The sequence below is a fragment of the Dreissena polymorpha genome, chromosome 8 (assembly GCF_020536995.1).
Source record: "Dreissena polymorpha isolate Duluth1 chromosome 8, UMN_Dpol_1.0, whole genome shotgun sequence".
In the NCBI taxonomy this organism is placed as follows: domain Eukaryota; kingdom Metazoa; phylum Mollusca; class Bivalvia; order Myida; family Dreissenidae; genus Dreissena; species Dreissena polymorpha.
The window spans coordinates 68,060,276-68,087,453 of NC_068362.1; the positions used below are offsets into that span (position 1 = coordinate 68,060,276).

General features: G+C 34.5%; 2 protein-coding genes across 3 annotated transcripts; one reads left to right on the forward strand and one right to left on the reverse strand.

The window, feature by feature from the left end:
* Nucleotides 1-5,536: 5,536 nt before the first annotated feature.
* Nucleotides 5,537-6,625, reverse strand: LOC127840878 (histamine H2 receptor-like). Its single transcript, XM_052369312.1, has one exon. It carries the CDS (start codon nucleotides 6,621-6,623, stop codon nucleotides 5,658-5,660), a length of 966 nt encoding a protein of 321 aa, XP_052225272.1. The 5' UTR covers nucleotides 6,624-6,625; the 3' UTR covers nucleotides 5,537-5,657.
* A 3,377-nt stretch (nucleotides 6,626-10,002) lies between these two features.
* LOC127842360 (GDP-fucose protein O-fucosyltransferase 1-like) lies at nucleotides 10,003-26,877 on the forward strand. Of its 2 annotated transcripts, none has more exons than XM_052371822.1 (9): nucleotides 10,003-10,084; nucleotides 13,005-13,129; nucleotides 15,401-15,516; nucleotides 18,014-18,137; nucleotides 20,751-20,928; nucleotides 21,793-21,988; nucleotides 22,915-23,071; nucleotides 23,882-23,952; nucleotides 24,513-26,877. In XM_052371822.1, exons 2-9 carry the CDS (start codon nucleotides 13,033-13,035, stop codon nucleotides 24,693-24,695), a joined length of 1,122 nt encoding a protein of 373 aa, XP_052227782.1. In that variant the 5' UTR covers nucleotides 10,003-10,084; nucleotides 13,005-13,032; the 3' UTR covers nucleotides 24,696-26,877. The 2 variants fall into 2 exon arrangements, with proteins under 2 accessions (XP_052227782.1, XP_052227781.1); XM_052371821.1 differs by having other exon boundaries at nucleotides 10,042-10,133.
* Nucleotides 26,878-27,178: the final 301 nt, after the last annotated feature.

Below are 27,178 nucleotides of genomic sequence, written 5' to 3' on the forward strand. Positions count from 1 at the left end.
TGAACGCTGTTTGCTTAAAAGCGTTGTTCTGACAATAACAAATAATTTAATTGGATACTGATTTGACTGCGCTTTTCCTGTGACCTGGCTAAAATAACAGAATTGTCATTAATCAAATTATTTATTTCGAACATTAATCAATTGTTTTTCTTGTCCCTCGGGATCAATGACTCCAGCACTTTCCTGTTGAGAATTTAATACTGCTAAAGGCGATGCTAGGGGGCGCATATGCTTCCAGTATCTCTCGATTGTTCATTGTCGGCTCGGGTACTACGTACATGTACCCCGGGTACTCTTAAGTATACTTACATGTATCCCGGGTACGGTAAATATACTAAAATGTACCCGGGAAATTTAACCATAAATCAGTCGTTGTCGACTATTATTTTGTAATAATTATATATACACATTTATGTCAATTTTCTGAAGAATGGCCTCTATATAATCGGAACACATACTCAAAAAGCATGTTGATGCAGTGTTTTTTGAAGAGAAGTGTGTTTAAGATAATCGGTTGCGCGTTTTACGACATCGGATTTTGGGCGCGAATACAACTCGGGTACAGTCTAATATGGTACAATTACGTTTATTTACCGTACCTGGGGTACATGTAAGTATACTTAGAGTACCCAGGGTACATGTAAATATACTTAAGAGTACCCGGGGTACATGTAAGTAGTACCAGAGCCGACAATGACCAATCAAGCTCCATTATCCTTCATGAACCGACTCAAAAAACCGAGTCGGCAATATTTGACTTAATTTTTGGTTTGGTTGCTCTCGAGGGATCGAAAATTTCAGAATCTTACTAAAAGGCCTACGGGTTTGATCCCCAGAAGCGACATTGAAAACTAGCATACTTTGTTATCTAAAAGGTTGCTAAATCTGATATACAATGATAATGTGAATTTTCTCTCACATGATGTTCATCAGTCATATTATATAAAAACTTACAGCAGTAGCAAACAACTGGACAATAATTAATGAACGCATCTTTCATTTGTCTTTGACACTTTGATTTTGACATGGCCTAGATTTAAATATGTGACTGGACTTTACCAGCACTCTTGTAACAGAGCTAAAGTTTAAATGTACCATTGAAGATCGCCTAAATCCAGATTTGCTATTATAGACGTGTGGAAAGTTTTAAGGGTGTGACAAGTAAGCAAAAATTGGTCATTACCCAGAGACCACAACTGTTCTATGACTGTATTAAAATAAGAAAAATCAGTGCCTGATTTAGATTTCCTTAGATATTTCAATAAAAACTAATTTCATAAGCCTTGTAACAGTTTAACGGTAATGCTACCAATGTGTCACACCAGGGCCTTGAATTTGAAATCTAGGACATGCATGGTAATTTCTTCATGAAATCAGGACACAAAATTGTATTTTAAGTCCTTAATTGACCTGGCTATAGTTCTCAGATTATTATAAGCTCAATCAGTATATTTATATCATTATTTAAGCTTTGTGTATTGTAAACATATACACAATCATGCAGTTACATGATAGCAATAAATAATATCAAAGCTACCCATACTATAAAGGTCATTGACAAAGCCTATGGTCAAAATGTGAACACATTGAGTGTAATTGCCCTCTCGTGCCAGCAAAAACAACACGTTGACAGGTTGTCATTTTTGACAGTTCTACTTTCACTCTCATTTTGTGATATCAAACTATTAACAATTATGTGGCTGAGAAAAATATCGCCATTGCTTTTTATGCTCCCGGTAGGGTGGCCTATATCAGTTGAACTGTCAGTCAGTCAGTGTGTCAGTCTGTCCGTCCGTCCGAAAACTTTAATGGCCATAACTTTTTTAATATTGAACATAGCAACTTGATATTTTGCATACATGTGCATCTCATGGAGCTGCACATTTTCAGTTGTGAAAGGTGATGGTGAAGGTCATACTTCAAGGTCAAATGTCAAATATAAAGCGTCTGTCTGTCTGTCCCAAAACTTCAACATTGGCCATAACTTTTTCAATATTGGCGTGCATGCGTATCTCATAGAGCTGCACATATTGATTTGTGAAAGGTCAATGTCATCCTTCTAGGTCAAAGGTCAAATTTTGCAATATTGAAGAGAGCAACTCCATATTCGGCATGCATGTGTATGTCATGGAGCTGCACATTTTGAGTGGTGAAATGTCAAGTTCATCCTTCAAGGTAAAAGGTAAAATATATGAGTTCAAAGCTGCGCAGCAGGGGGCATTGTGTTTCACAAACACAGCTCTTGTTTAATATATTTTATGCACATTTCTTCAAAAAACTTACATCGATACACGATTTTCTTCGTTAATTCAATAATTCCATAAAGACTTGTGTACATATTTCGCTTACATTTTGACGCGCGTAGGTAGGACCGCATTACCGCTTCCGAAATGTGTATTCATACTATTGCCTTCGAGGAACTTATCTGATGTTTGACGGAAAGGGTCGAAAATGTGTGAGTGCGGGTCAAGTTCCCCACAGGTACTACTTTCCCGTTCCCCCAATTTTTTTCCGTACCTAAAATTTTTCGTACCCAATTTTTTTTCGTACCCAATGTTTTTTTTCATCCCCAATTTTTTGTTCGTACCCAAATTTTTTTCGGTCCCAATTTTTTGGTTCCCAAATATTTTTTGGTTCCCAAATTTGTTTTCATACCCAATTTTTTTTCGCACAATTTTTGTACCAAATTTTTTTTCGTACCAACATACACAATTGTGGTGATTGTGGTGATGTAGATAAACTTAACTTGATGCTTTTATATCCATCCTCTCAAAAGCATCGTCACACCAGTACTGTCAGTACTTTGATTCTATCTCGTGGCCACGAGTTAGCTAAGTCGGGATCTCGAGATAGCTATGTCGTGGCCACGAGATAGAAAAAAGAGGAGTGCAAAACTAAATAAAAGAGGAGTGCAATTAAAAAAAGAGTGGTGCAGTAAATAAAGGAAGGGTGCATTAAACAAAATAGGAGAAAATTTCGAGATCTCGAGATCCCGACTTAGCTAACTCGTGGCCAAGAGTTAGTCAGCCAATCAAATACTATCTTGTTCCCTCAAATTAATCAGCCAATGAAAATGTCCCAAAAGCAAGGCTCTGATATAACATAACATACTACTATTAGTACTACTATTACCACTACTACTACTGTTGCTGTTATTGTTGCTGCTGCTAATACTACTACTACAACAACTACTACTACTACTACTACTTCTTCTACTACTACTACTACTACTACTACTACTACAACTACTACTACTGCTACTACTACTACTACCACTACTACTACTACTACTACTACTACTACTACTTCTACTACTACTACTACTACTAATACTACTACTACTCCTACTACTACTACTACTACGGCTACTACTACAACTACTTCTACTACTACTACTACTACTACTACTACTACTACTACTACTACTACTACTACTACTACTACTACTACAACTACTACTAGTAGACATTTTCATTCTTTATCCAATCATGTGTTGCAGTGCAATTGTGCGTTTGCCAGGTGATGGATTTCATTATATTTATGTATTGTGTAAATTAAGGAATTACTGCGGTACATGTATATGTAGGCATTAAGCTAAAGAAGAGTGACAAGAGCCACACCCATGTCATGGTTATGCCCAACTCTTCAAAAATATATCCCAGCTTGTGTTGTTCCTCTTTCAATTGTCAATTTATCATAAATACAGGCATACCCAACGTGTTTCATTGGCTTTTGTCGATGTTATATAGTAACATACAATATTACTTGGTGTAAGCATCAACGTTTTTTAAAAGAAACTACTTCGAACTTCGAACATACTTCATACTTCTATGAAAAATATACAGAATGGAAGCCTGACTGCAAGTATTTTGTGCAAACAGCACAATTACGGTACATACCAACCGAAGGATTTTCTCGAAGGAGGTCACCCGGCTACTTTTGAGGTCCAATGTCTGCAATATTTTAGTATGGCAAATCCTAATTTACAAGTCCAACAATATGCATATTATCTACTTCTATTCACAACACGAACTCTTTATACATCATTATTATATGCATGCAATTCTTTCGGTTTATTTGCAAAGATATCCATAATTAATTGAAATTCAAGCTAGGTATAGCTCCCATATGCGAAGGTAAAATAATAGAACACTATCGTTAAAGCCTTGGTATCTGACCAGAATGCTGTGTTTGTTATAAAATATTTAATAGCTTACATGTTTTCGCATGAACACAATTGGCTATTCCACAGAGGCAAACTAAGAGCTGACGACTTGCGATATTAATTTAAATGGCGTATTAATGAAATTGCTTGTGTAAGGTAGTTTCTCTTCAGTTATATAACTTGTATCTGGTATTGAATGTTATGTGGGCTGATTTCGCCATATCGTTCTTGCGGATTAAAAGTTTCAACCAGAATGACAAAAAGGGATACAAAAGACATGTATGCGTATCTTAGCCATTTTTGTCGTTCTTGCGGCTATATTTGTCGTTTTGAATGTTGGCGACCTTCTTTAAACCTGCTACCAAGCCAGATCGGTGTGGCAGAAATCATCCAGATAAGAATGTACATATCCATTACGACAATGGTATTCCCTAGATGTATACAATTAATTGCTTTATCTCGTGCTATTTGCGTGTTAAAACAAACTTTCGAACTACACAGGTTTGACAGTGAGTGATCACGTTTAAACGTATAATATCGATCCCTTACCACATAGCAGCCCACTTCACGACACGATTCATACATGCTTTTGTTTATTTTGTTTCATTTTTTGCCGTTTCAATAACATTTTAGTTATATCATGACGGTCAAATAACAAACTCAAACTTCTTCTGGGATTGCTAGTTTACCAGTACTTAGTAAACAAAGTTGCACGTATGAGAAACTGACAACTGACTTAGAGGTACCTAGAGAATGGTCCTACGCACCTCGTGACTTAAACACACTCTACTTCCGATACATATCACGCATTTGAACATAAAATGGAAAACGTTAGGAGACATAATTTATCAGTCCACTTACTGTATTATCTCTTACTTTTTTGCAAATTCGTGATTCATTTACCCTTCCATTATTAATACTTTTTTAAATCTCAAGAAATTCTTTATACTTCTGTGCTGTTGTTTTTTTAAAGATAATGTTTTTATTTGTGTTACAACATTCACAACGCAATTTGGTCGGCAGGAAATTAAAAAGAAACATTTGAATTCCTTGGTTGATTAGACAGGTTTTATGTTTGCGATGTCTACACCTGGGTGCAAATGAAACAAAAATACACAATATTAGCTTTCATAGGCTTAAAACTACATTATGCAAATTTATTACTTAGAACAAATATTTTATCAATATCAACAAGATTATTCACGTCACTTCATATTAAACATTTGATATTAAAATTTCTTTATAAATATACAAAAAATATTGAACTATATTAATGTACGTAAATATTTATTTATATGAATTGACAAAGCTTTTATATTTTTACACCAATAAACGGAGTCCTTTTACTATATTATTTTAACAGCCCTCAATGTTTGAAACACATTTGAAAAAAAAAAACAACAACACTAAATGACTGTGTCTACTCTATGTGAGTATATACAAATACACAACACATGAAAATAATTTTAGCAAATTGTAAAACAGAATAAAACTACTTCCTTCTTATACAGTTCTTTCCTTCAAGGAGCAAAACTAGGAACGGATTCATTGCTGAATTCGCATAGCCCAGCCATAGGCTAATCGTGGACACAATGACCGGAACCATCAGACCTTTTACGGCATCTGTGACGTTAACCACTGTAAACGGCAACCAACAGAACAGGAAACATCCATTTAATATCGCAATTGTGACTGTTACACGGGCATGGCGGATCTTGTTAATCCTTTCACCAGGCTCTCTCAAGGCGTTCTGCTCACTTCGTGTTTTGCGAACATAATACAGCACTTTAAGATTAAAGCAAACAATAAAAACAATAGGAAACACCAACGTTACCATTGAGAAACTAACAACAACATATAGTCCGCCAATAAGTTGACACTTTGGTTGAACCTCTTGGCACTCATGCACCTCCGCACCTATTAACTGATAGCCTGGCATGATGGTGCCAAAGGAACAAGTGAGCACGGTTACCCAGCCGAGTACATATGCAAGTGCCAAACGTTTCTTGCTGCAGATAAACGCATACTCAAAAGGATTACAGATGGCGACGTAACGTTCCCACGTAAGCAACGTCAGATGGAAAATAGAAATGGACGAAAAGGTGACGTCCAAGCTGTTTAAAACGTCACAAAAACGTAATCCAAAACTTGCAGCTACCGGTACATCATAATACAGGATCGCAGTTTGTAAGGGCATGATGATTATACCGACGCACGTATCAACGCATGCCAATGACGACAGTAGAAATCGAGTGTTTTTCTTGTGGCGTTTGTCACTGTTTATTTTAATAAGTACCGACAGGTTAAATGCGATTGTTAAAACAATTAACAACACCAAACAAGCCAGGATACAAACATGACCCGGTTTGCCGGTATCCAAAAAAGTTCCATTATTCGTACATGTAGATTGGTTTTCCTTCAGCATGATGTTACCAACCCAAGCTGATCGCAAATCCATTTGTATCGATATATACACATACATACTTCGCCAGCTGTAAAATGAGCAATGCGCCTCATATTTATATCAATAATGTATTGTTTAGTCACGTGTGATTGCGTGAACGCACCTAGCTGAAAAGTACAGCCTTGTAACACAATCACGATAAAGCACATCGTAGAGAAAAAAGTATATTCCTATACACCTACAATATATATCAAGACACATAGCTGTTTAAGCGAACGTGAGTTTCAATGATGAAAAGAAAGCTTTGACATGCGTGAATAACGAAACATGGCGTGTTAATATATCATAGTTTCTAGGGTACATTCCGAAAAATTGCCAGTTACTTAGAAAATATCCAATCTTCAAAGGATTGTACAAGTATTTTCATGGAAATAAGTCGATTTCTGTAAGTGTAATGTTAGTACTCATAAAGAATGTACGCACTGTTCAGACACATGAAGATAATAGAAATGTGTGAATATGTATACAACTTCTGCAAGTTATATGTGTATTTATAAAAATAATACATATACATATACCTCAATTATTGAAACATCAGTAAAGTAATATACGTAAAGTGTGATCCATCTATTATCTCTTAATTAAATAATGAGTACTGTAAGTAGATAAATGACTTGTGAGTTATTTGGTGCTTGTCTGTATCCAATAGTCTGTACATACTGCTAAAGCTGTGGGCTCTTTGACCACTAAACTTTTTCTTGATAAAGTGTATACTGCACAGTTATTGTGGATTGTTCCAGTAGTTATTTTTTGTTAATGCAGTTATTTTTACACCTACAGGAATATCCATGTTCAATTCAAGAGCTGGATACGAAGATAAGCTGTGTCGAAGCAGGCATGTGTTCTAGGGTACACTCCGAAAATTTGATAATTTTTTAGAAAATATCCAATCTTCAAGGGATTGTATAAGTATTTTCCTGGATACAGGAATATGAAAATGGCGGTTTGAAAATGATTTATATAGATAGCTTTGTGGATGGTCTCAAATCTACTTGGATTAAACGATTAATACATCAACCTGAATCAAAAATAACCAAATTATACAGTATTTTTCTAGAAAATTATGGTAATTACTTTATTTTAAAGAATCGCATCAAACCTGACGATATAAACACACTAAACATTCGTTCAGTATTTTTAAAGGACATATTAAAGGTCTGGAATAAGGTTAACGCACAAAATAAAATCACACAAATCGGAAAAGAAATTATTTGGAATAATTCATTTATAAAAAATTCAAACGGTTTATTTTTCTTTAAAGAATGGCATATTAAAGGAATCAACCATATAGAACAAATATACGACTATGGAACAAGGCAATTTTATAGTTTTGAGCAATAACAAAACTTGTACGGGTTAAGTACCAGAGATTTTCTAAAATACTTTAGTCTTATAAAAAGTGTGCCACAAGAATGGAAAGAAAAGCTGAAATCTGAAAACATTAGTAATCAACCGCAAGAATATTTTCTCTCATCAATTTCAGAGTCAACTAAAATCTGTAAATTAGTATATCAAAAACTCGTACTGTCAAAGCAGATCAATCCAATTAAGGCAATTGCTAAATGGGAACTATATTTTAACAAAGAAATACAAACGAATAAATTGTTTATTCAACCATTTAGACTGACACATGATACCAAGCTAAGATCATTCCAGTATAAATATATTATGCAAATTATTCCAAACAATAGCTATCTATTGTTATGTGGTTTAACACAATCCAATATTTGTGATTTTTGTAGTATGTCAGTAGATTCGAATGTGCATATGTTTTGGGAATGTCCTGTAATTCAACATTTTTGGAACGGTGTTAAAGTGTATATCGAACAAACAGCGAATTTGCCGTTTATTTCATATTTTGATTATGAACATATAAGTTTCTGTAACGTTTCAACAGGTCATTCGAACATGTCACAGATTGTTAATTTTATCACATTGTTGGCAAAATTTTATATTTTTAGAAGTAAGTGCCAGAACAATATACCCAATATTAATCATTTTATAACATTTCTTCAGAATAGGCTCAAAATTGAGGAGATAATTGCTTTCAATAAAAATCAAATAGAAACTTTTAGAACAATTTGGAATAGTTTTTTAAGATAATTCATTTAAAATTGTAGTCTGAATATGCATCTTTATGCTTCGATATATTTTGTCGAATTGTATTAAATTATTTTTTGCTTGAGTCTCATGTAAGACTCTCGACAGATGTTTGTAGTATTGTTTTTTCTTTGTATTTTTTTTCTGTTATAACTCCATGCATGTAAGTGTATCGTGTATTGATGAATAAATATATATATTTAAAAAAAAATAAAAAAAGTATTTTCCTGGAAATAGGTCGATTTCTGTAAGTGTAATGTAAATACTCATAAAGCACTGTACAGAAACATGCAGATAATAGAAATGTATGAAAACGTATACAACTTCTGCAAGTTATATGTGTATTTATATAAATAATACATATACCTCAATTATTGAAACATCAGTAAAGAAATATACGTAAAGTGTGATCTATCTATATATCTCTTAATTTAATAATGATCGAGTAATGTAAGTAGATAAATGAGTTGTGAGTTATTTGGTGCTTGTCTGTATCCAATAGTTTATACATACTGTTTCAGCTGTTGGCTCTTTGACCAGTAAACTAGTTCTTGATAAAGTCACGGAGCGTATATTGACTCATATAGAGTCCGTGATAAAGTGTATACTGCACAGTTATTGTGTAATGTTCCAGTAGCAGTTATGTCTACATCTGCAGGAATATCCATGTTCAATTCAAGAGCTGGCTACGAAGATAAGCTGTGTCGAAGAGACCGACCGATGACAAACCGATTAAGGCAGAGTCAGTCAAAGTGCCTCCTTGCGGAGGTAGATAACAAAGTAAAACTCAAGTTTTAAGCACCAGCACGACTTGTGAGAAACTTTTTTTACCAAAAAGAGGTGATGGGATCAAAAAGAGGTGATGGGATCACATCGTTATAATGATCACATCGCGTGTATTTTTTCTCTACACTTTTTTGCTGGTTGCGTAGAGAATTATAAAATTGTGCAATGTTTTGAATAACGAAGTAGTGTATGTCCCATAAACGTTTCGTGGAAACGTTCACTGTATTTACTGGTTGGACGCGCACTTTCGATAAGGAATCTTCCCAATAATAAAAGACAAAAAATAAAAGAATACAATCTATAAGAAACAGTGTGGTTTCAAGAAGGCTTCCCGATAAATTTCATTAACTTCCATCGAGTAGTAAAGAAGACGGCTGGACGAATAAGTGAAATGGGCGTCATGGCATTGTGTCACACCGGTCTGACAATAACGTAGTGACGTCACCATTTATGTATAGAATGGCGTCATGGATTAAAGCCATCCTGACCCGACTCCAGCCGACGGTGTCCTGATATATTTGAGCTTCGTCAAGGAGTGCAACGTGTCAGACACAACAACAACTAAAACTGTAATATTATTTTAGAAACTTCGAAATAATCAAAATTTCCCCCTTAAAGGTAAAACATGCATCGGTAGCAGATCCAGTTCTTATTAAAATATTTCTTTTAAGAAACTTCGTATGTTGTCAATTTCTAAATGAGTAAATAATTGACTATAATTCTATGTGTCTAGATTTCGGACGAAATTTTGTTCGGAACAATCGTTTTCTACTTTCCCATTAAGTACAAGGGTCTTCTGGAGCATCGACGAACGTTGACTATACAATGAGTCTTGGGCCCTGGGTAAAACTAGTACTTTTTTCTATTGGGAGATCTTAAGAATGATCTCACATTGGGGATTGAACTGGTGACCTCCCGATCGCTAGGCGGATACATATCCATTACACCATGGCGATCTGCAATGTCAATCTAGATCCCATGATTGGGAGTTAATTTTCAGTTACTAAAAACATAAGCCCCATAATCAGGGGTCTCGCTGTCGGTTGGCAATGGCGCTTAATTTTTAAAAGTGGCTCCAATTTTTTTTAAGTGGCGAATTTAAAAAAATCGGTAAAATCATATCTGAAAATGTACTGCGAGTCAAAAGCACGCGACCCAGCATAAGCGGCCAGCATCTGTCAGTTGTAAATATTTATTTACAGGGGTTTTTTTTACTAAGAAAGTGACGCCGATATTCGGCGTCTTCCCCTACCAGAATTTTTCCCCTCAAAATACAATTTCCCCACCAAAAATATCATTTTTCACCAAATTATAATATTTTCTTTCAAAGAAATGTTTATTTTTCCTTTGAGCATTCGACAATTATCCAATTTGCACCATGTACAACGATCTCGCTCTCTCTCTCTCCAGACGAACACAAAAAATCTGGGAATCCCAGTTATTCTAAATATAGCTCTTAAATTACGTCATGTAAACTGGGCAACTAATCGTAATAATCATGTGACTATTTTACTGGATACCGGTCTTGCGCGAGAAAGGTGTTTCGTCAATTAATTACCGGAAACCAGTCGAATTTTCATCCGGGCTATGTGCAAGCCAAGATATAAACATGAAAACAGAAAAAAATGTATCACAATTGGCGTTCCTACACAAACAAAATAAAACATTCGGACTTGGAAAATACTGAACGCATTGAGGCATTTTTTTAAAAAGGATCATCGAAATCCGTTTTAACCCAGCAGGATTCTGAGGTAATCAACATCGAACATTGTGAAAGTGAAAGTAGACAATCGGCAGCTGCCGCTCCTTTCCCTTCCAATACTGTAGCAGATCAAGATCGTAAACCCATTCCTCATGAAATTGAAATCACAAAATTGACATCGTCCCCCGGCCCCAGTACAGAAATATAGTTGAAAACATTTCCCATTATTAGATCTACACCTGCAACTTGTTTAAGGAACAAAAATGACAGAGACAAGCCTCTTTTGATGAGTTATAGACATTGAAATGAACAGTTTTTATTTTTTCCCCTAAAATGTCTTTTTCGCACTCTTTTTTCCCCTTTCACCCAGCGTCCAGCGTCTTCCCCTTTCTCTAAAAAAAAACCCTGATTTACTATGATGTAAGCGACCTACAGTACAGAGTGCAAATGAAATCACTGAAGCGTGTAAGTGTTACAGATGGTGTTTTTACTGCTGTTTTGAAGTTTATGGGGGTTAACAATCATTTACGTAATCCTTGGATAAAGTGTCACGAACATCAATAATTATAACGATTATTAGGGACGCTAGCCTATTGCTTTATTCAATACCATGACAAAAATACATGTTAACTTGTTTCAACAGGCATTTTGTGAGCATTTTATGTTTAACCGTTTCATTATTATAATGTTCTGGGAACGATATATTTTAATTAAGATACCAACTATTTCTGAAATCAAAAGTAGGTCTTTCACTCGATTTACTATATTTCGGATATGTTAAAATTCGGACGTATAAAGATAGTGATATTTATGTGTTAATTTGTTGTTGATAGTTTGTAAAAATATGTTTTGTGTTATTTCAGACAACAAGAATGGATGGTGGCAATTATCCTGGGCCTTACTGTCAAGAAATAAATGTGAAAAATATTCATTTAATTGAACCTGGAAATCAACCACCACACCTAACAGAAAACCTTTTAACAATAGGTGTTTTTTTAGAATCTGTGAAATTTGATAATAAACAGAAGTCGATGTATATCATGTCCAAATGACCAAATGTAACTGTTTAACAATTTGAATTGAAATTCTTTTTTTTCTGATGTTCGATTTATTTTTGCTTTCAGATGATTTACATTTGTGTGATTCTAGGTTTTAATAAATAATTCTAAAACATTTATGCAGCATACTGTTAAAGTATTGTTAACATTATTATATTATGTATCAAGTGGAAAAAAATGTTATTTATATAAAATAAATTGTATTAAGACTTATGAAGGTACTTATTGTTATTTATGTATTAACATGCTTATAAAGGTAATAAAAATATAGTCAATGCCATTATTCATTAATGTAGTAAGGTTCCTTAAATGATTGTCCTTATTAATCAAGTGGGAATTACTGGCGGTTTTCACACCGCGATAAAGTGGCGACAACTTTTTTTGGGCCAGTGAAACCCCTGCATAATAATAACAGAAAAATACACATCAATTCTATAGGAAAATATACTAATTTATGTTTGTTTTCATTAAAGGTTGTTTGGAGTGTTTGTTCCTTTGTTTTCATTTTATTAAAAACAATCAATGATCTTGAGATAGAGTTAATTCTCATGAAATTGTAATAAATTCATTATTAAAGTATGTAAGACTATTCCATTTTTACTTGTGATAACTTATCAAAAAATTAATTCAAAGCATGTTAAATCACGTTTATTGCACTCAATTTGTGCATGACCATACAATATGAAATAAGTTAGATGTAATTAATGCCAGTTTTTTCTTTATTTGCAGTTCGGTGAAAACATTCTAAAAAGAAAAGATGCTGTCATCATTTTGTTTGCTGCTGCTTCTTTATAGTGTGGTCACTGGTGAAGCACCAGACCCTAAAGGCTACATACTATATTGTCCTTGCATGGGTAATAACTTTAATCACAACTGACTTACATTTTCTAAGGTATTCAGGGATACCCTTTTTAACAAAGTAAGATCTGTGATTTAAAATATTTACAATATATTTAATCATATTTATGTATTAAACTCCTGCCTTAAAATATGTGAACATTCTTTAAAAACTAAACCAAAACAAATTGGTTAATCAACAAGTTGAGTCCAAAAATTGTCTAAATATTTACCCCCCCCCCCCATATAAGGTATCATGGGACGTATATTGGAACCATCAATAACATTTGTCCATCTGTCTGCAGCATTTTTCTTCACTTCGTTACGTTGGGAATGTTTTAATACCGGTATAATTGAGGAAGTAAGTTTCTTTTTCACCCAAATTGGAATTTTATCACATTTGTTAAAGCTGTCAAGAGGAATTTGGAACAATGAATAATGTAAATATGTACCTGTTTAAGCAGCTTATTCCATATATAATTATATTCTTGTAATTGCACAACAGTCAGAAAATCATACTCTACATCAATACCGACAGTCACAATGCTCCTTGTTGATCGTTATCAGATCCTTTATAAAATATTGCATCTCGAAGTGTTTTCTGTATTATTATTTAGTTTTATGAGTAAATGATTCAAATAAAAGTAGATGCTTGGATAAAATTAAAGTAAAATCAAAGTTTATCATCAATTGTTAAGGGTCTTATATGGATTTATTTTTTCTCTCATTTGGGAAAAGTGTGAGATTCAGAAATAGTTTGAAAATTGGATTTGGAATGGAACCATCTTTATATATACGCAAATGTTTCCACCTATTCTTTTCACATGTACAGTATTCTAACATGCATGGATTGTTGCCTGCTCAACTCAATGAAGTTTAGTTTTTATCATCCTATGAGATTCAATAACTCATCAACAAATTTACTGATTGGCTTGATACTTCAAATGTGCATTGGTATTTGATAAAAGACCCGTAATGAAATTGGGTTTACTTGGTCAAAGGTCAAGGTCACTGTCACAATAAGTGTGAAAATCATTAACCGATCATTAACTCATCAACGGATTGACCAATTGGCTTTATACTTCCCATGCTCAATGGCCTTGGACAGTAGATAGCACCTATTCAAATTGGCATCACTAGGTCAAAGGTCATGGTCACTGTCACAATTAGTGGGAAAATTGTTTCTGATCAATAACTCTTCAACGAATCAACCGATTAGCTTGATACTTCCCATATGCATTGGCCTTAGACAGAAGATGACCTCTATTGAAATTGGGGTTGCGAGGTCAAAGGTAAAGGTCACTGCTAAAATAAGTGTGAAATTTGTTTCTGATCAATTACTCGTCAACGAATTGACCGACTGGCTTGATGCTTCACATATATGTCCATTGGCCTTTGACAGTAGATGAACCCTATTAAAATTTGGGTCACTAGTTTAAAGCCCTGTTTGGGGGGCATATGTCTCTGGCCGCAGAAATCTTGTTTCTATAATAGACTGTTTTACACACAAAAATTCTCTGAAAAAACAAGGTCTAAATTTGTATGTAGCACTATGTTCTGGCCTTCTGCTAAGTGTAATTAAATCATGACCCTGGTGTTTTACTTGCTACACCCAGAGGGTCAAATAGTTTTTATACTCTTATAAAGAAAAATACATTAAACAATCTTTAACTCTGAAACCACAAGGCCCAGTGGTTTTAATATTTCATCTGTAACATTTTATTATGTTTCTCTATAAAAGTGTTTAAATGATCTCCATTTTGTCAAAACTGGCCACTCCCCAGGGTCCAATTTTAAATTGTTACATATTATTACATGCAGCCTTGGGTTTTTTGCCACTACACTTAGACTTCTTCTTTGTTAAAATGGTGTTGACTTTTTATGAAAAAGAAAACATCTTAATGAAATTTTGAATGAAAAATAATGTCAACTTCGAAATTCAATTGCTGCACTTTATTGTTAAGAAAAATAATTCCTTAATAAAACTTAACTTACATGAATGATGACCATTTGAGTCACACTCTGGGAAAACTGGGCATAATGCATGTGCGTAAAGTGTCGTCCCACATTAGCCTGTGCAGTCCGCACAGGCTAATCAGGGACGACACTTTCCGCCTAAATTGGATTTTTGCTAACAAGAGACTTCATTTAAACGAAAAATGTCATAAAAGCGGAAAGTGTCGTCACTGATAAGCCTGTGCGGACTGCACAGGCTAATCTGGGATGACACTTTACGCACATGCATTAAGCCCAGTTATCTCAGAACACGACTCGTTTACTAAATACAGGTCGGTTCGGCAACCAGGCGGATCATTTCCTGGGCTCCCTTGCGTTTGCAAAAGCTGTTGATAGGACACTGGTATTGCCTCCATGGGTGGAATACAACTTTCCTGCACCTAGATCTGTGAGTGTGGTACCCTTTTGTTTTGCACAAAATATTCATACACATTTCTTGAAAATTCTTTTTTTGGTAATTTTACAATACAAGTTCTACTTAATGTGTTGCATGAGTGGTAAGCCTTTAAATAACAGCAATTTAGAAAAAGGTTTTACTTTCAGTAAATGTATCAGTTTTATCTTAAAATCAACAAACTGATCTACAGCAACTTTAAATATGATGACATCTTTTGTTAATAAATTCAATATTTAGTTCAATTCCGTCTTGTACATTTTGTGTGATATTATTATTCATCCAAATGATTTTTTTCATAATATCTGTTCACATAATTAAAGTAGTAAATATAAATAAGATACATGAGTCTTAAGACTCATAAAAATACCAAACACAAGTAGGATATACATGTTATTATAATGTGGGAATTTCCTAAGATTTCTTCTGAGTTATGAATACTTCTTGGTAAGCCAAGAGTAAAGGATCCCATTTGCGGGGTATCAGAAATCAAAATTCTGCATTTTATGATTTGCCTTCTCAAAGTGGTTTTTATAGGCAATAAATTATCAAGCTCTGGAAACATTCATGTCGTAATTTTACCCAAAACCATGTTATATTGGAAATAAATCTGCAAAGCTTTTGGTGGCTTTGCCAAAATGTTTAATGACCGAATGCTGTGCATTCTCAATAGATGGTTCCATTTGGTTTCTGTGAGCGGAAAATTGTTAATGAAATCATGATGCTTTTTATCACCACAATTTCATTTAGTACTGTATTTTTTTCCTGGTCATATTTATGCTCCTCAAAACAGTACGCAAATAGTCCTTGCTTTGTATCTGCCTGCATTATTAGCTTGAGGTAGAGAGAGTCTGAAATGCATTTGACCAATAATGATTTATTTCCAGGGGTTTTCCTGCTATTTAAAAAAAGGCCCTAAAACTGACCATAGCCTACTGCATAGCCTGGCTGTCAAACTTAACACATGTGCGTAAAGTTTTGTCCCATATCAGCGTAAAGTGTTGTCCCATATCAGCGTAAAGTGTTGTCCCATATCAGCCTAAAGTGTTGTCCCATATCAGCGTAAAGTGTTGTCCCATATCAGCCTAAAGTGTTGTCCCATATCAGCCTAAAGTGTTGTCCCATATCAAAGTAAAGTGTTGTCCCATATCAGCGTAAAGTGTTGTCCCATATCAGCGTAAAGTGTTGTCCCATATCAGCGTAAAGTGTTGTCCCATATCAGCGTAAAGTGTTGTCCCATATCAGCCTAAAGTGTTGTCCCATATCAGCCTAAAGTGTTGTCCCATATCAGCCTAAAGTGTTGTCCCATATCAGCCTAAAGTGTTGTCCCATATCAGCCTAAAGTGTTGTCCCATATCAGCATAAAGTGTTGTCCCATATCAGCCTAAAGTGTTGTCCCATATCAGCGTAAAGTGTTGTCCCATATCAGCATAAAGTGTTGTCCCGTATCAGCGTAAAGTGTTGTCCCATATCAGCGTAAAGTGTTGTCCCATATCAGCGTAAAGTGTTGTCCCATATCAGCCTAAAGTGTTGTCCCATATCAGCATAAAGTGTTGTCCCATATCAGCGTAAAGTGTTGTCCCATATCAGCGTAAAGTGTTGTCCCATATCAGCCTAAAGTGTTGTCACATATCAGCCTAAAGTGTTGTCCCATATCAGCGTAAAGTGTTGTCCCATATCAGCGTAAAGTGTTGTCCCATATCAGCCTAAAGTGTTGTCCAATATCAGCCTAAAGTGTTGTCCCATATCAGCCTAAAGTGTTGTCCCATATCAGCGTAAAGTGTTGTCCCATATCAGCGTAAAGTGTTGTCCCATATCAGCCTAAAGTGTTGTCCCATATCAGCGTAAAGTGTTGTCCCATATCAGCATAAAGTGTTGTCCCATATCAGCGTAATGTGTTTTCCCAAATCAGCGTAAAGTGTTGTCCCATATCAGCGTAAAGTGTTGTCCCATATCAGCCTAAAGTGTTGTCCCATATCAGCCTAAAGTGTTGTCCCATATCAGCCTAAAGTGTTGTCCCATATCAGCCTAAAGTGTTGTCCCATATCAGCCTAAAGTGTTGTCCCATATCAGCCTGAAGTGTTGTCCCATATCAGCCTTTACGGTCTGCTGAGGCTGATCAGGGACAATTATTTCTGGCTAAATCAGATTTTGGGTTGGAAGAGACTTCCTTTAAGTGATATATTCCTTAAAAGCGGAAAGTGCTTTCCTTGATATGCATGTGCAGACTGCACAGGCTAATCTGGGACGACACTTTACGCACATGCATTAAGCCTACTTTTACCAGAACATGGCTCAAATAGGTTTGAACAACTTTCAGGTTCAAGTGCCCTGTAACACGTATTTATAAGTAAAACCAGGTTTGAACAACTTTCAGGTTCAAGTGCCCTTTGACACATATTTATAAGTAAAGCCAGGTTTGAACAACTTTCAGGTTCAAGTGCCCTGTTACACGTATTTATAAGTAAAGCCAGGTTTGAACAACTTCCAGGTTCAAGTGCCCTTTGACACGTATTTCAAAGTAAAGCCTCTGTTGGAATATCACAGAGTTATGACCATGGAAGAGTTCATGAAGAAGCTTGCACCTGAAATCTGGCCTGCAGGGAATAGAACAGGTTTGGCAGTGATTCCAATAGAAGCAGACTCCTGCTTAACCCTTTGCATGCTGGGAAATTTGTCTTCTGCTAAAATGTCGTCTGCTGAATTTCTAAAATTAGCATTTTCTTCGATTTTTTTCAAAGAATACTATCAGAAAAGCAAACAGTTTGGATCCTGATGAGACGCCATGTTTTGTGGCGTCTCATCTGGATCCAAACTGTTTGCAAAGGCCTTTAAAATTCGGTTCCAGCGCTGTAAGGGTTAATAGCTGCAGGCATTTTACAATTGTGTCACTTTTGTTTCCTTTATCTTCCTTGCAACATTTTGCTGCAAATTTTATAATGAAACTAACACAAATAATTATGGTTTTTTGTATTACACAATTTTTGTGTGTAATATTATATATACTACTCAATTTGCAAAGGATCACTTTTTATTTTTTCATTATCTTCAATTTAATTTAATTTAAATTGTTATTTTACAGGTTTTGATATTAGAATGTGCGTTTTGATTTTATTTTAATGTATTGATTTATCATTGATGGGGACGCTGGCTGAATCTAGCTAGGGGTGAACTTCAAATTACACATACAATAAAAGGTGAGGTTCTTTAGTTAGGGCAAGGAACCAGTTGCCAAACAATGAGACACAAAACACATGTACTTGACAAGACCCGGTACTTTAGGGCATTTAGACTTTTTTCAATGAGCTCTAAACATAACTCTTGACCTAGAATTACCCACAAAACATTTAAGTTTAAATATGAATTAACCTTAATTAAAGGGACCTTTTCACAGATTTTGGCATGTATTGAAGTGTGTCATTAAGTGCTTTAAATTTATATTAGAAATATCAAGATACGCTCAATTTATAATTTCCTTGCATACATTTAAGCAAGCCAATCTGGACTCACATAAATGATGTAAATTCTCTGCGTACAACCTATACAAAAAATATAAACAGCTGATTGTCTTTTGCCAAAATATGAGACTGGTTATCGTAAAAATTAGGGCTAATTTGTGTGCTGGATTGCAGAAATAGTTAGCCAGTCGGTATATATACTATGTATCAGCTAGACGCATGGTAAATTAAGTAATAATATGTTATTTGTTTAACAAACAGGCAAGCGCTTAAGTGTTTATTTACATGAAGAGGTAAGCATGGCTTCTTCGAAGCCAAAACAAATTGCTTCTCAAAGTAAAATGGATTCATTTTATACCCAAAAGTTGTATCGAGTAAAAACATTTTACTGCCAATACTTAATGATTGAAATTCCTCTGTTTTCAAATAAAAAGCACACATTTAAAGGCTAATAAATCAACTGTTGAAAGTTGGCAAAAATGTTTTCCTTGGCTCACGGGCCTAAAAACCAAGATCAGTTAAAAAACAAAAAACACTTTAAGAAACCTACTACTATGAAGGAATACACATAGTTAATGGTTTATTGTTTTTAACATGATTAAAATAGTGTGACTGTAAAGATGGAATGTTATCAAAACAAGTACCAGCTTTATCTTGTCTTTGATAAAAAAAGGTTTAGAGAAATAGCATTAATATAGTTTAAAGGGGCCTTTTCACAGATTTTGGCATGTTTTTAAGTTTGCCATTAAATGCTTTATATTGATAAATGTAAACATTGGATCTAAAAAGCTCCAGTAAAAATTAAGAATAAAATAAAAAAAATAAAAAAAATGTAACCCTCAGTAGGACTCGAACCATTGACCCCGGAGTCCTGGAGAAAAAAGTCCAGGCATTAGACCTCTCGGCCATTTTTCCTTATACATAGAGAAATGTATTTTATACTTCATATAAGCGATCCTCATAGCTGCACAAAATATAAAGACAACAACAGAACTCTCCAAATTATTCAATCGTTTTGCGTTGCAACGCTTTATAATATTCATGTTATTAAATCATCAAAGATTCATATAAAGGCTACCGTATTTTAGAGCATGGTAAATTTTTAGTTTTATGGTTTCCTCACAAATATCATAACTAAAATGAAAATTTGCGAATATGAAACAACTTTTTTCAATTTTGTCAATTTACCAAAACTTGAAAAGGCCATGTTAATATTCAAGTCATCTTTGTGCAATTCACAAAGAAGCCACAATTAGGTTGAAAATGGCAAATGAAATACCGTACATTTAGCTTGTTTGTGTAAGTTACATAAAATAATACAATTTAATTGTTTCAATGAAAGTCTAGTCTTTGTTTCTAAATACATCTCACATATTTTTCTGTCAGTTGTGGCTATAATAATTGTGGTATTGGCACCATATAGAAATGTAAATAGATTTTCATTAGTGTTTACTGTTTGTTAAGATTGTTTATTCCTTTGTGTTTTGAGTGTCAAGATGCATGTTTACATATTTTGATTACGGCACTGTTAATTGCGTGTTTTTTTCTCAAAATTTTGGTAGAAAAGATTATACACATGCTCATTACAAATGTAACTAATTGATTAAAAAGTCAAACATTATGATCTCTCTGCCATTTTAACTTTGCATTTAACTTTATAAACAAAGTGAACTTGTTGTGACTTGGGCCTAATGTTGTGCTTCAGGAAAATAAATCCATCGAAAAAGACTATTAAGCTAAAAATTGTGTCTTCTGTTGTTTTGTGTCCAGTGTTCTGCTTCCAAGCCCGCACATATGGAGAGAAACCGAACGACTGCAACGCCAAGGAAGGCAACCCCTTCGGTCCGTTCTGGGACACATTCAATATCGACTTTGATGGGTCAGAGTTCTACCAGCCTCTCTACCACGACAATTCCAACCTTCATGATATGGAAAGGTGGAAAACGAGGTACACACTAAATAGTGGGTTGAGTTCTAAAAATATATTTAAAAATACAAAGCAACAACATTAGAAGTGTGCCTATAAGCCTTTGGGTTTAGCAATCAAGCTTTAGCTTCAAAATGTTTAATGTGGCTTTACATGTAACAATTTGCATGCTTTTCCTTTTAAGTTATTATTGTTTGGCTTAGTGTGCAGTTTGGCATGCCTTTAAACTGCTTTAAGCCCCTTGATTTAAAGGCAGTGACCCTAATTTTAATCAGGTTTATGTTTTATTATGTTTTGTTTCTATATTCCTGTGTTTATAGGAACTTCACTTGCTGTAAATAAAAGATGGGAAACACTTAAGAACAAGAGTGTCTCCTGATAACGTATCTGGAGTTTATTAACTAGTTTTCCTATAGGTCACCCTTTTTATGCCCCCTGATCGAAAGTTCAGGGGCATATTGTTTTTGGCCTGTCTGTCTGTCATTCATTCATTCATTCATTCATTCATTGTGTGTGTCCCAAAACTTTAACCTTGGTTAAATTTTTGCAATAACTTTTGCATTATTGAAGATAGCAACTTGATATTTGGCATGCATGTGTATCTTATGGAGCTGCACATTTTGAGTGGTGAAAGGTCAAGGTCATCCTTCAAGGTCAAAGGTCAAATATATGGCTTCAACGCGGCGCAATAGGGGGCATTGTGTTTCTGACAAACACATCTCTTGTTTGCTAATGCAACCAGCGTGAAACCAGAACAACCTGCAGGTTTTATGCTGTTTGCTGCTCATCAGTGCTTATAGTTGAAGCTGAAGCGTTTAAAACTTTAATCTAGTAAGAAAGGTCTTGATTTGATTTTGTCATGGACTACAAACATGTCATTTGCAGGTACCCAGCTGATAAAAATCCTGTGATTGCATTCACTGGTGCCCCAGCGCAGTTTCCCGTCCAGCAGAACAACGTGGGCTTGCATAGGTACTTGGAGTGGTCTGAGGGCATTGTGAAACTGAGAGACGAGTTTATACGGGACGTCATTGGGAATGAGAAGTTCCTGGGAATACATTTGAGAATTGGGTCGGATTTTGTGAGTGGGAGATTATTTTCTCAGCATTAAGCATATTATGTCTTTTTCGAAATAATTGTCATATAAACCTGATGTCCTTAAAAGAAATTTAAATGTTGTCTTTGTTACATTTTTTCCCAGAAATTCTGAGGACTTCTGAACGTAATAAGTAAAACTTCCAAACTTCAAGGCCAGGAAGTTCAAAGTGCCATTTTTCCAGTATATGTCCAGTTCTTTTCCTGGTATATTAAGGGTTCTGTTATAGGAGCCATTGTACCCCCCCCCCTTTTTTCCCCCTAAATTTCCATAAAAAATGTTTTTTTTTTTGTAAGAAAGAAGTTTCTAATGATTATTATATGTCACTTTTTTTCTATAATATCTAACAAAGTAAATAAATATAATTTATGTGACTTTGTTCTTCTAATTTGAATATTATAAAGGTATAGTATTTTACAGGGTAGATTAGTTTTTTCCAAAAGCCAAATCCCGAAATACCGGTAGCATTTTTTCCCAAAATGTTCAGGAACTTAATGTCTTTTATAACAACTGCACAGGCTCAGCTGGGATGACACATTACACACATTCATTCAACCCTGTTTTCCCATAGTTTGGCTCAAACATTTGCCATTACTGTATTGAGAATGCATGCAGACAGAATCAGATTCAAATGATGTTTTTGGCTGCACAGTGCCTTAAGTATGCATGGAGCCACACTTTGGAAAAACAGTGTTCAATACATATGGTTTAAGTTTTGTCCTGGTTTACCCTGTGCAGTCCGCATAAAAATCAGGAACGACACTACCCCCTTTTATTGAATTTTTGTTTAACTAAGTCTCTTCTAACTCAAATTTCAGTCTGGTCAGAAAGTGTTGTCCCTGATTAGCCTGTGTGGACTGCATAGGCTTATCTGGGACGTTACTTTACGCACATGCCATTTTGTATTTAAGGAGAATGCCTGCAAGCACATCAGTGAGAGCCCCATGATGTTTGGGGCAGCCCAATGTCTGGGGTATCGCATGGAGCATGGTCGACCTTCCAGAGAGATGTGCATCCAGTCCGAGTCAACCATCTATAGAGATGTAGGGAAAGTGCTGAAAGAAAAAGGTATCAAGCTTGTCTGTACAAAAGACTTGTACCAATGTGTGAGATATATTACTTTGAATTAATCTGGGGGCAAAAACCAAGAAAACAGAAAACCCTTTTTCAAATCCTTTCAAAATCACATGTAACATGCAATTAACAATATTTCAATTAATCAACAATTGCAGTAGTACCTAAAAGCATGGGTCACGGTTGTTTGTAACTTCGGATTTTTCCAAAGTTGTTAAAATGGAAATTAAGAATTTTTCTTGACATATTAATATGATTTTTAGTCAATTCTTTAACAATTGTTAGATAGGTTTTAAGTTAAGAAAATATGTGTCATCAATTTTTCAGATGTTTCAAATAAGTTTAATTTCATTGTTATAAGATTGGGTTATAAAGAACATGAGACAAAAATGGATGGGTAGCAACAAAAATATATTTCCAGTCAAAACTTTACTTTGAATTAAAACTTTACATATTGCAAAGCTAACTTGGGAATTGTATTTTTGGCATTTTGGGAAAAGTTTATTGTGATTTAAATAGAAAGAAAAACAGGTTGCTTTTAATTACTTGTGTAGATGGAGATGTAGCAGTGAACGTTTGCATGTATGTTGCTTACTGCAGACCTTGCCTTGGTCTACACTTTTATTTATATTAATGTCATAACTTAAATGTTGAAAGCCTTGTTTCATGGCATTCCCATGTGTCCTTCTTTGAATATGGTATGTCTAGTTATTAACTATTTCTTAGAAAAAAGTCTTTATCTTTGATCAGCTATAAATAGAACAATTGTTGTGGCCAACTTAAAACCATATTTATGCATTTCAGGTTTTAAGCACGTGTTTGTAGCCACTGACAGCACTGATCTTATAGCTAAGCTGTCTAAAAAGTTCAAAAAGGTAAAACTTCAGACTTTCAAGTTGATTTATGATTTAATCTTTGTATTATATACTGTACAATTTCTATTTTATTTTACTCTGTATCCTTTAATGACATTTGCTGAGTAGTCAAAGACAAAGAAGAACATCCTTTTTTAAATTGCCTATTAATGAAAGCAACATTTAAAAGAAAGTGCTTTTATGGCTGTTTCACAGTCTGTTTTCAAATGAGTTATGTAACATAAGCTTTATTTTAACTGCCCAACACATAGGAACATAATCACATTTTAAGCGCACTGCATGATGCTGTTCTGGTTTAATGTTTGACCCGTGTTCTGAGAAAACTGGGCTTAATGCATGTGCGTAAAGTGTCGTCCAATATTAGCCTGTGAAGTCTGCCACTTTCCGCTTTTATGGTATTTTTAGTTTCAAGGAAGTCCCTCCTTACCGAAAATCAAATTTTGGCGGAAAGTGTCGTCCCTGATTAGCCTGTGCTGACTGCATAGGCTAATCTGGGACGACACTTCACGCACATGCATTAAGCCTGGTTTTCTCACGACACTCCTCATTTATGTTTTCAGGTGTCATTTGTTAAGTACTCTCCTGCTCATCCACATGTAGATCTTGCTGTTCTTGGGGCCGCAGACCACTTTATTGGAAACTGCATTTCAACCTTTACAGCCTTTGTGAAACGAGAAAGAGACGTCAATAATAAACCTTCGTCTTTCTGGGATTTTCCTCCACAAAAACATGATGAATTGTAAAATTTCAAATGCAAAAACTTGTTATTTATACCATATGGGATTTGTGATTTTTATGCCCCGGTACAGGAGGTATAAAGTGCTTGGCAAAGCTGTTATCCTGTATGTCTGCCTGTACAAGATTAAAGCTAAGTGACAAGTTTTATAAAACATCAATACTGCTTGCTGCAAAGCGTTGATATGGATGTTATACCTGAGCATTCTCCATAGACCCACATTCCCTTACCACATTTTGACTTTTATATTATCGCAAAATGATGCTTTGCATCTAACACTAATAATGCCTCTTACAAATGGTGTATACTGGATGGTGCCTTAGAATACTTTTAATGCACCAACATCTCCTAACCTCACGTACACAGAAGGTCCAAATTCTTGGATGACACAAAATCATGCATTCCATCTTATATCAATACTGCTTGAAACAAAGCTTTGATTTTCACATGGATGTGAACTATGAACACTCTAAATTAACCCACATTATCATTATCACATTGACCTGAATTTTGACTAACACGTATGAATATGGACCAACAAATTGATACTGATGATGTTTCAAGTGGAGACATCAAAGTTTTTGAACTCGCTATATTTTTAAATGTAAAACTTGATTAAAAAAATGAGAAACAAAATAATGGACATTGTGTTAAGAGATAAATGCATAACTCTTTTTGTCTTACTGTCTTTCTTATTATAGTTTTGATGCATTTAGATGAGCTTTTGCCAGGCACGTACCAGTAAATAATAATAAATGAACTGTATACATGTACAATAGAACTTTGTATGACAAAGATGAGCTTAAAGGTCAAAACATTCCATCAAATTTTCACAAAGAGATTATTATTTTGTAGCAATATATATTAATGTTTAATGTTTGTGCATGTATCGCAAATGTATTGTACTAAAACGTATATTTTTTTATTTGTGAACAAACTCATTGATATATTTATCTTTAAGCATTTGATGAAGGGACCTTTTCACATAGTAATAATTTTTTGTTATGTCTTCTTTTCGCATATTCTAGAAATAAAATATTGTTTTTTAGGTAAAAAATAATACTACGGACACAAAAATTGATTTTAAAAACAGGTTTATTAATAAACAATCAATATTTTGGGAAAATTATAAAGTATTTTATATGAAATTATGTGAATATCTCTGTTGTTTTCGTAAAACTTCACAGGGATTTCTTTCATGGTGCGGTCATAAAAGTACCAGCCAGAATAGGCACATTGTTGAAGTGTGGGATCGATTTGATCAGTTCTTTTCAAGTTCTTTTGCTTCTGTATTACACATGAACATTTTAGTTCCTATACTTCTTTAGCAAATTTACAAAATAACACAAAAATGTGATCAAGCCTCTTTAACCCTTTTGCTTGCTGGGAAATTTGTCTTCTGCTAAAATGTCGTCTGCTGAATTTCTAAAATTAGCATTTTCTTCGTTTTTTTTCAAAGAATACTATCAGAATAGCAAACAGTTTGGATCCTGATGAGACACCACGTTCTGTGGCGTCTCATCTGGATCCAAACTGTTTGCAAAAGGCCTTCAAAATTCGGTTCCCGCACTGAAAGGGTTAAAATTATGTGTGCTAATGTGTTTTTATATAATTATGCATTTATACACTATTACATTGCCTTGTAAACTGTATGCATGCACAAGTCACATGTTTTTATCGTTAATCCATAGTTTGTTTAAGTCTAAGTGTGCTTTTATATATTATATATTTATAGTTTACCTGTTGCCATGTTCAAACCATTATTATAAACGATGTGAGTGTTGTTCAGAAAGCAGAATGTTTGACAAATATATTGAATTTAATACAATTTTTTTCTTAAAAACAATATATAATTATTTTTGTCCATTGTTGCATTACAAACAACTTCATATAATCCAGATCATGCAAATTAAGGCTGATAGTAAAAATATTAAAATGTCTTACAAACAAATTGGTGATTTTACACACAGTCTCTGGCACGATATTGCATGTTTTACCAAGTGTTGAATGTGATTCCTACCTTAACAGATGTGTCTGGCAGGTCCATCCAAGGTTTGCCAGAGTAATCTCATTATAACGTCTTTGTTTCCTTTATTTGGAATGAGAGATTTTGAATTATTGTTTGTACTTGTTGTTTAAGTGTTTTAAGAATATATGGGATATTCGTCTTAATAAAATTTGGGACCATGTATGTATTAGTTTTATTTTACAGTTGTAAAATGCTTTTACTGTTGATGTGGGAACCGTTTTTGTATTTAAGAAAAATAAAAGTATTAGATAATCTTGGTTTAAAATCCTTTTTATTTATAAATATATAAAAAAATGTGGGATATGTTTGCATATGCTAGAAACTTGTGAGTTTGCTGGGAACATTCATATACAAATTCAAATGCAATAAAAAGCATTACAATTACAATTAATATAATACAAATATAGAATCTAGTGCACTTATAAATTGATTGGTCTTTCATTGAAAGATCTTCATAGACC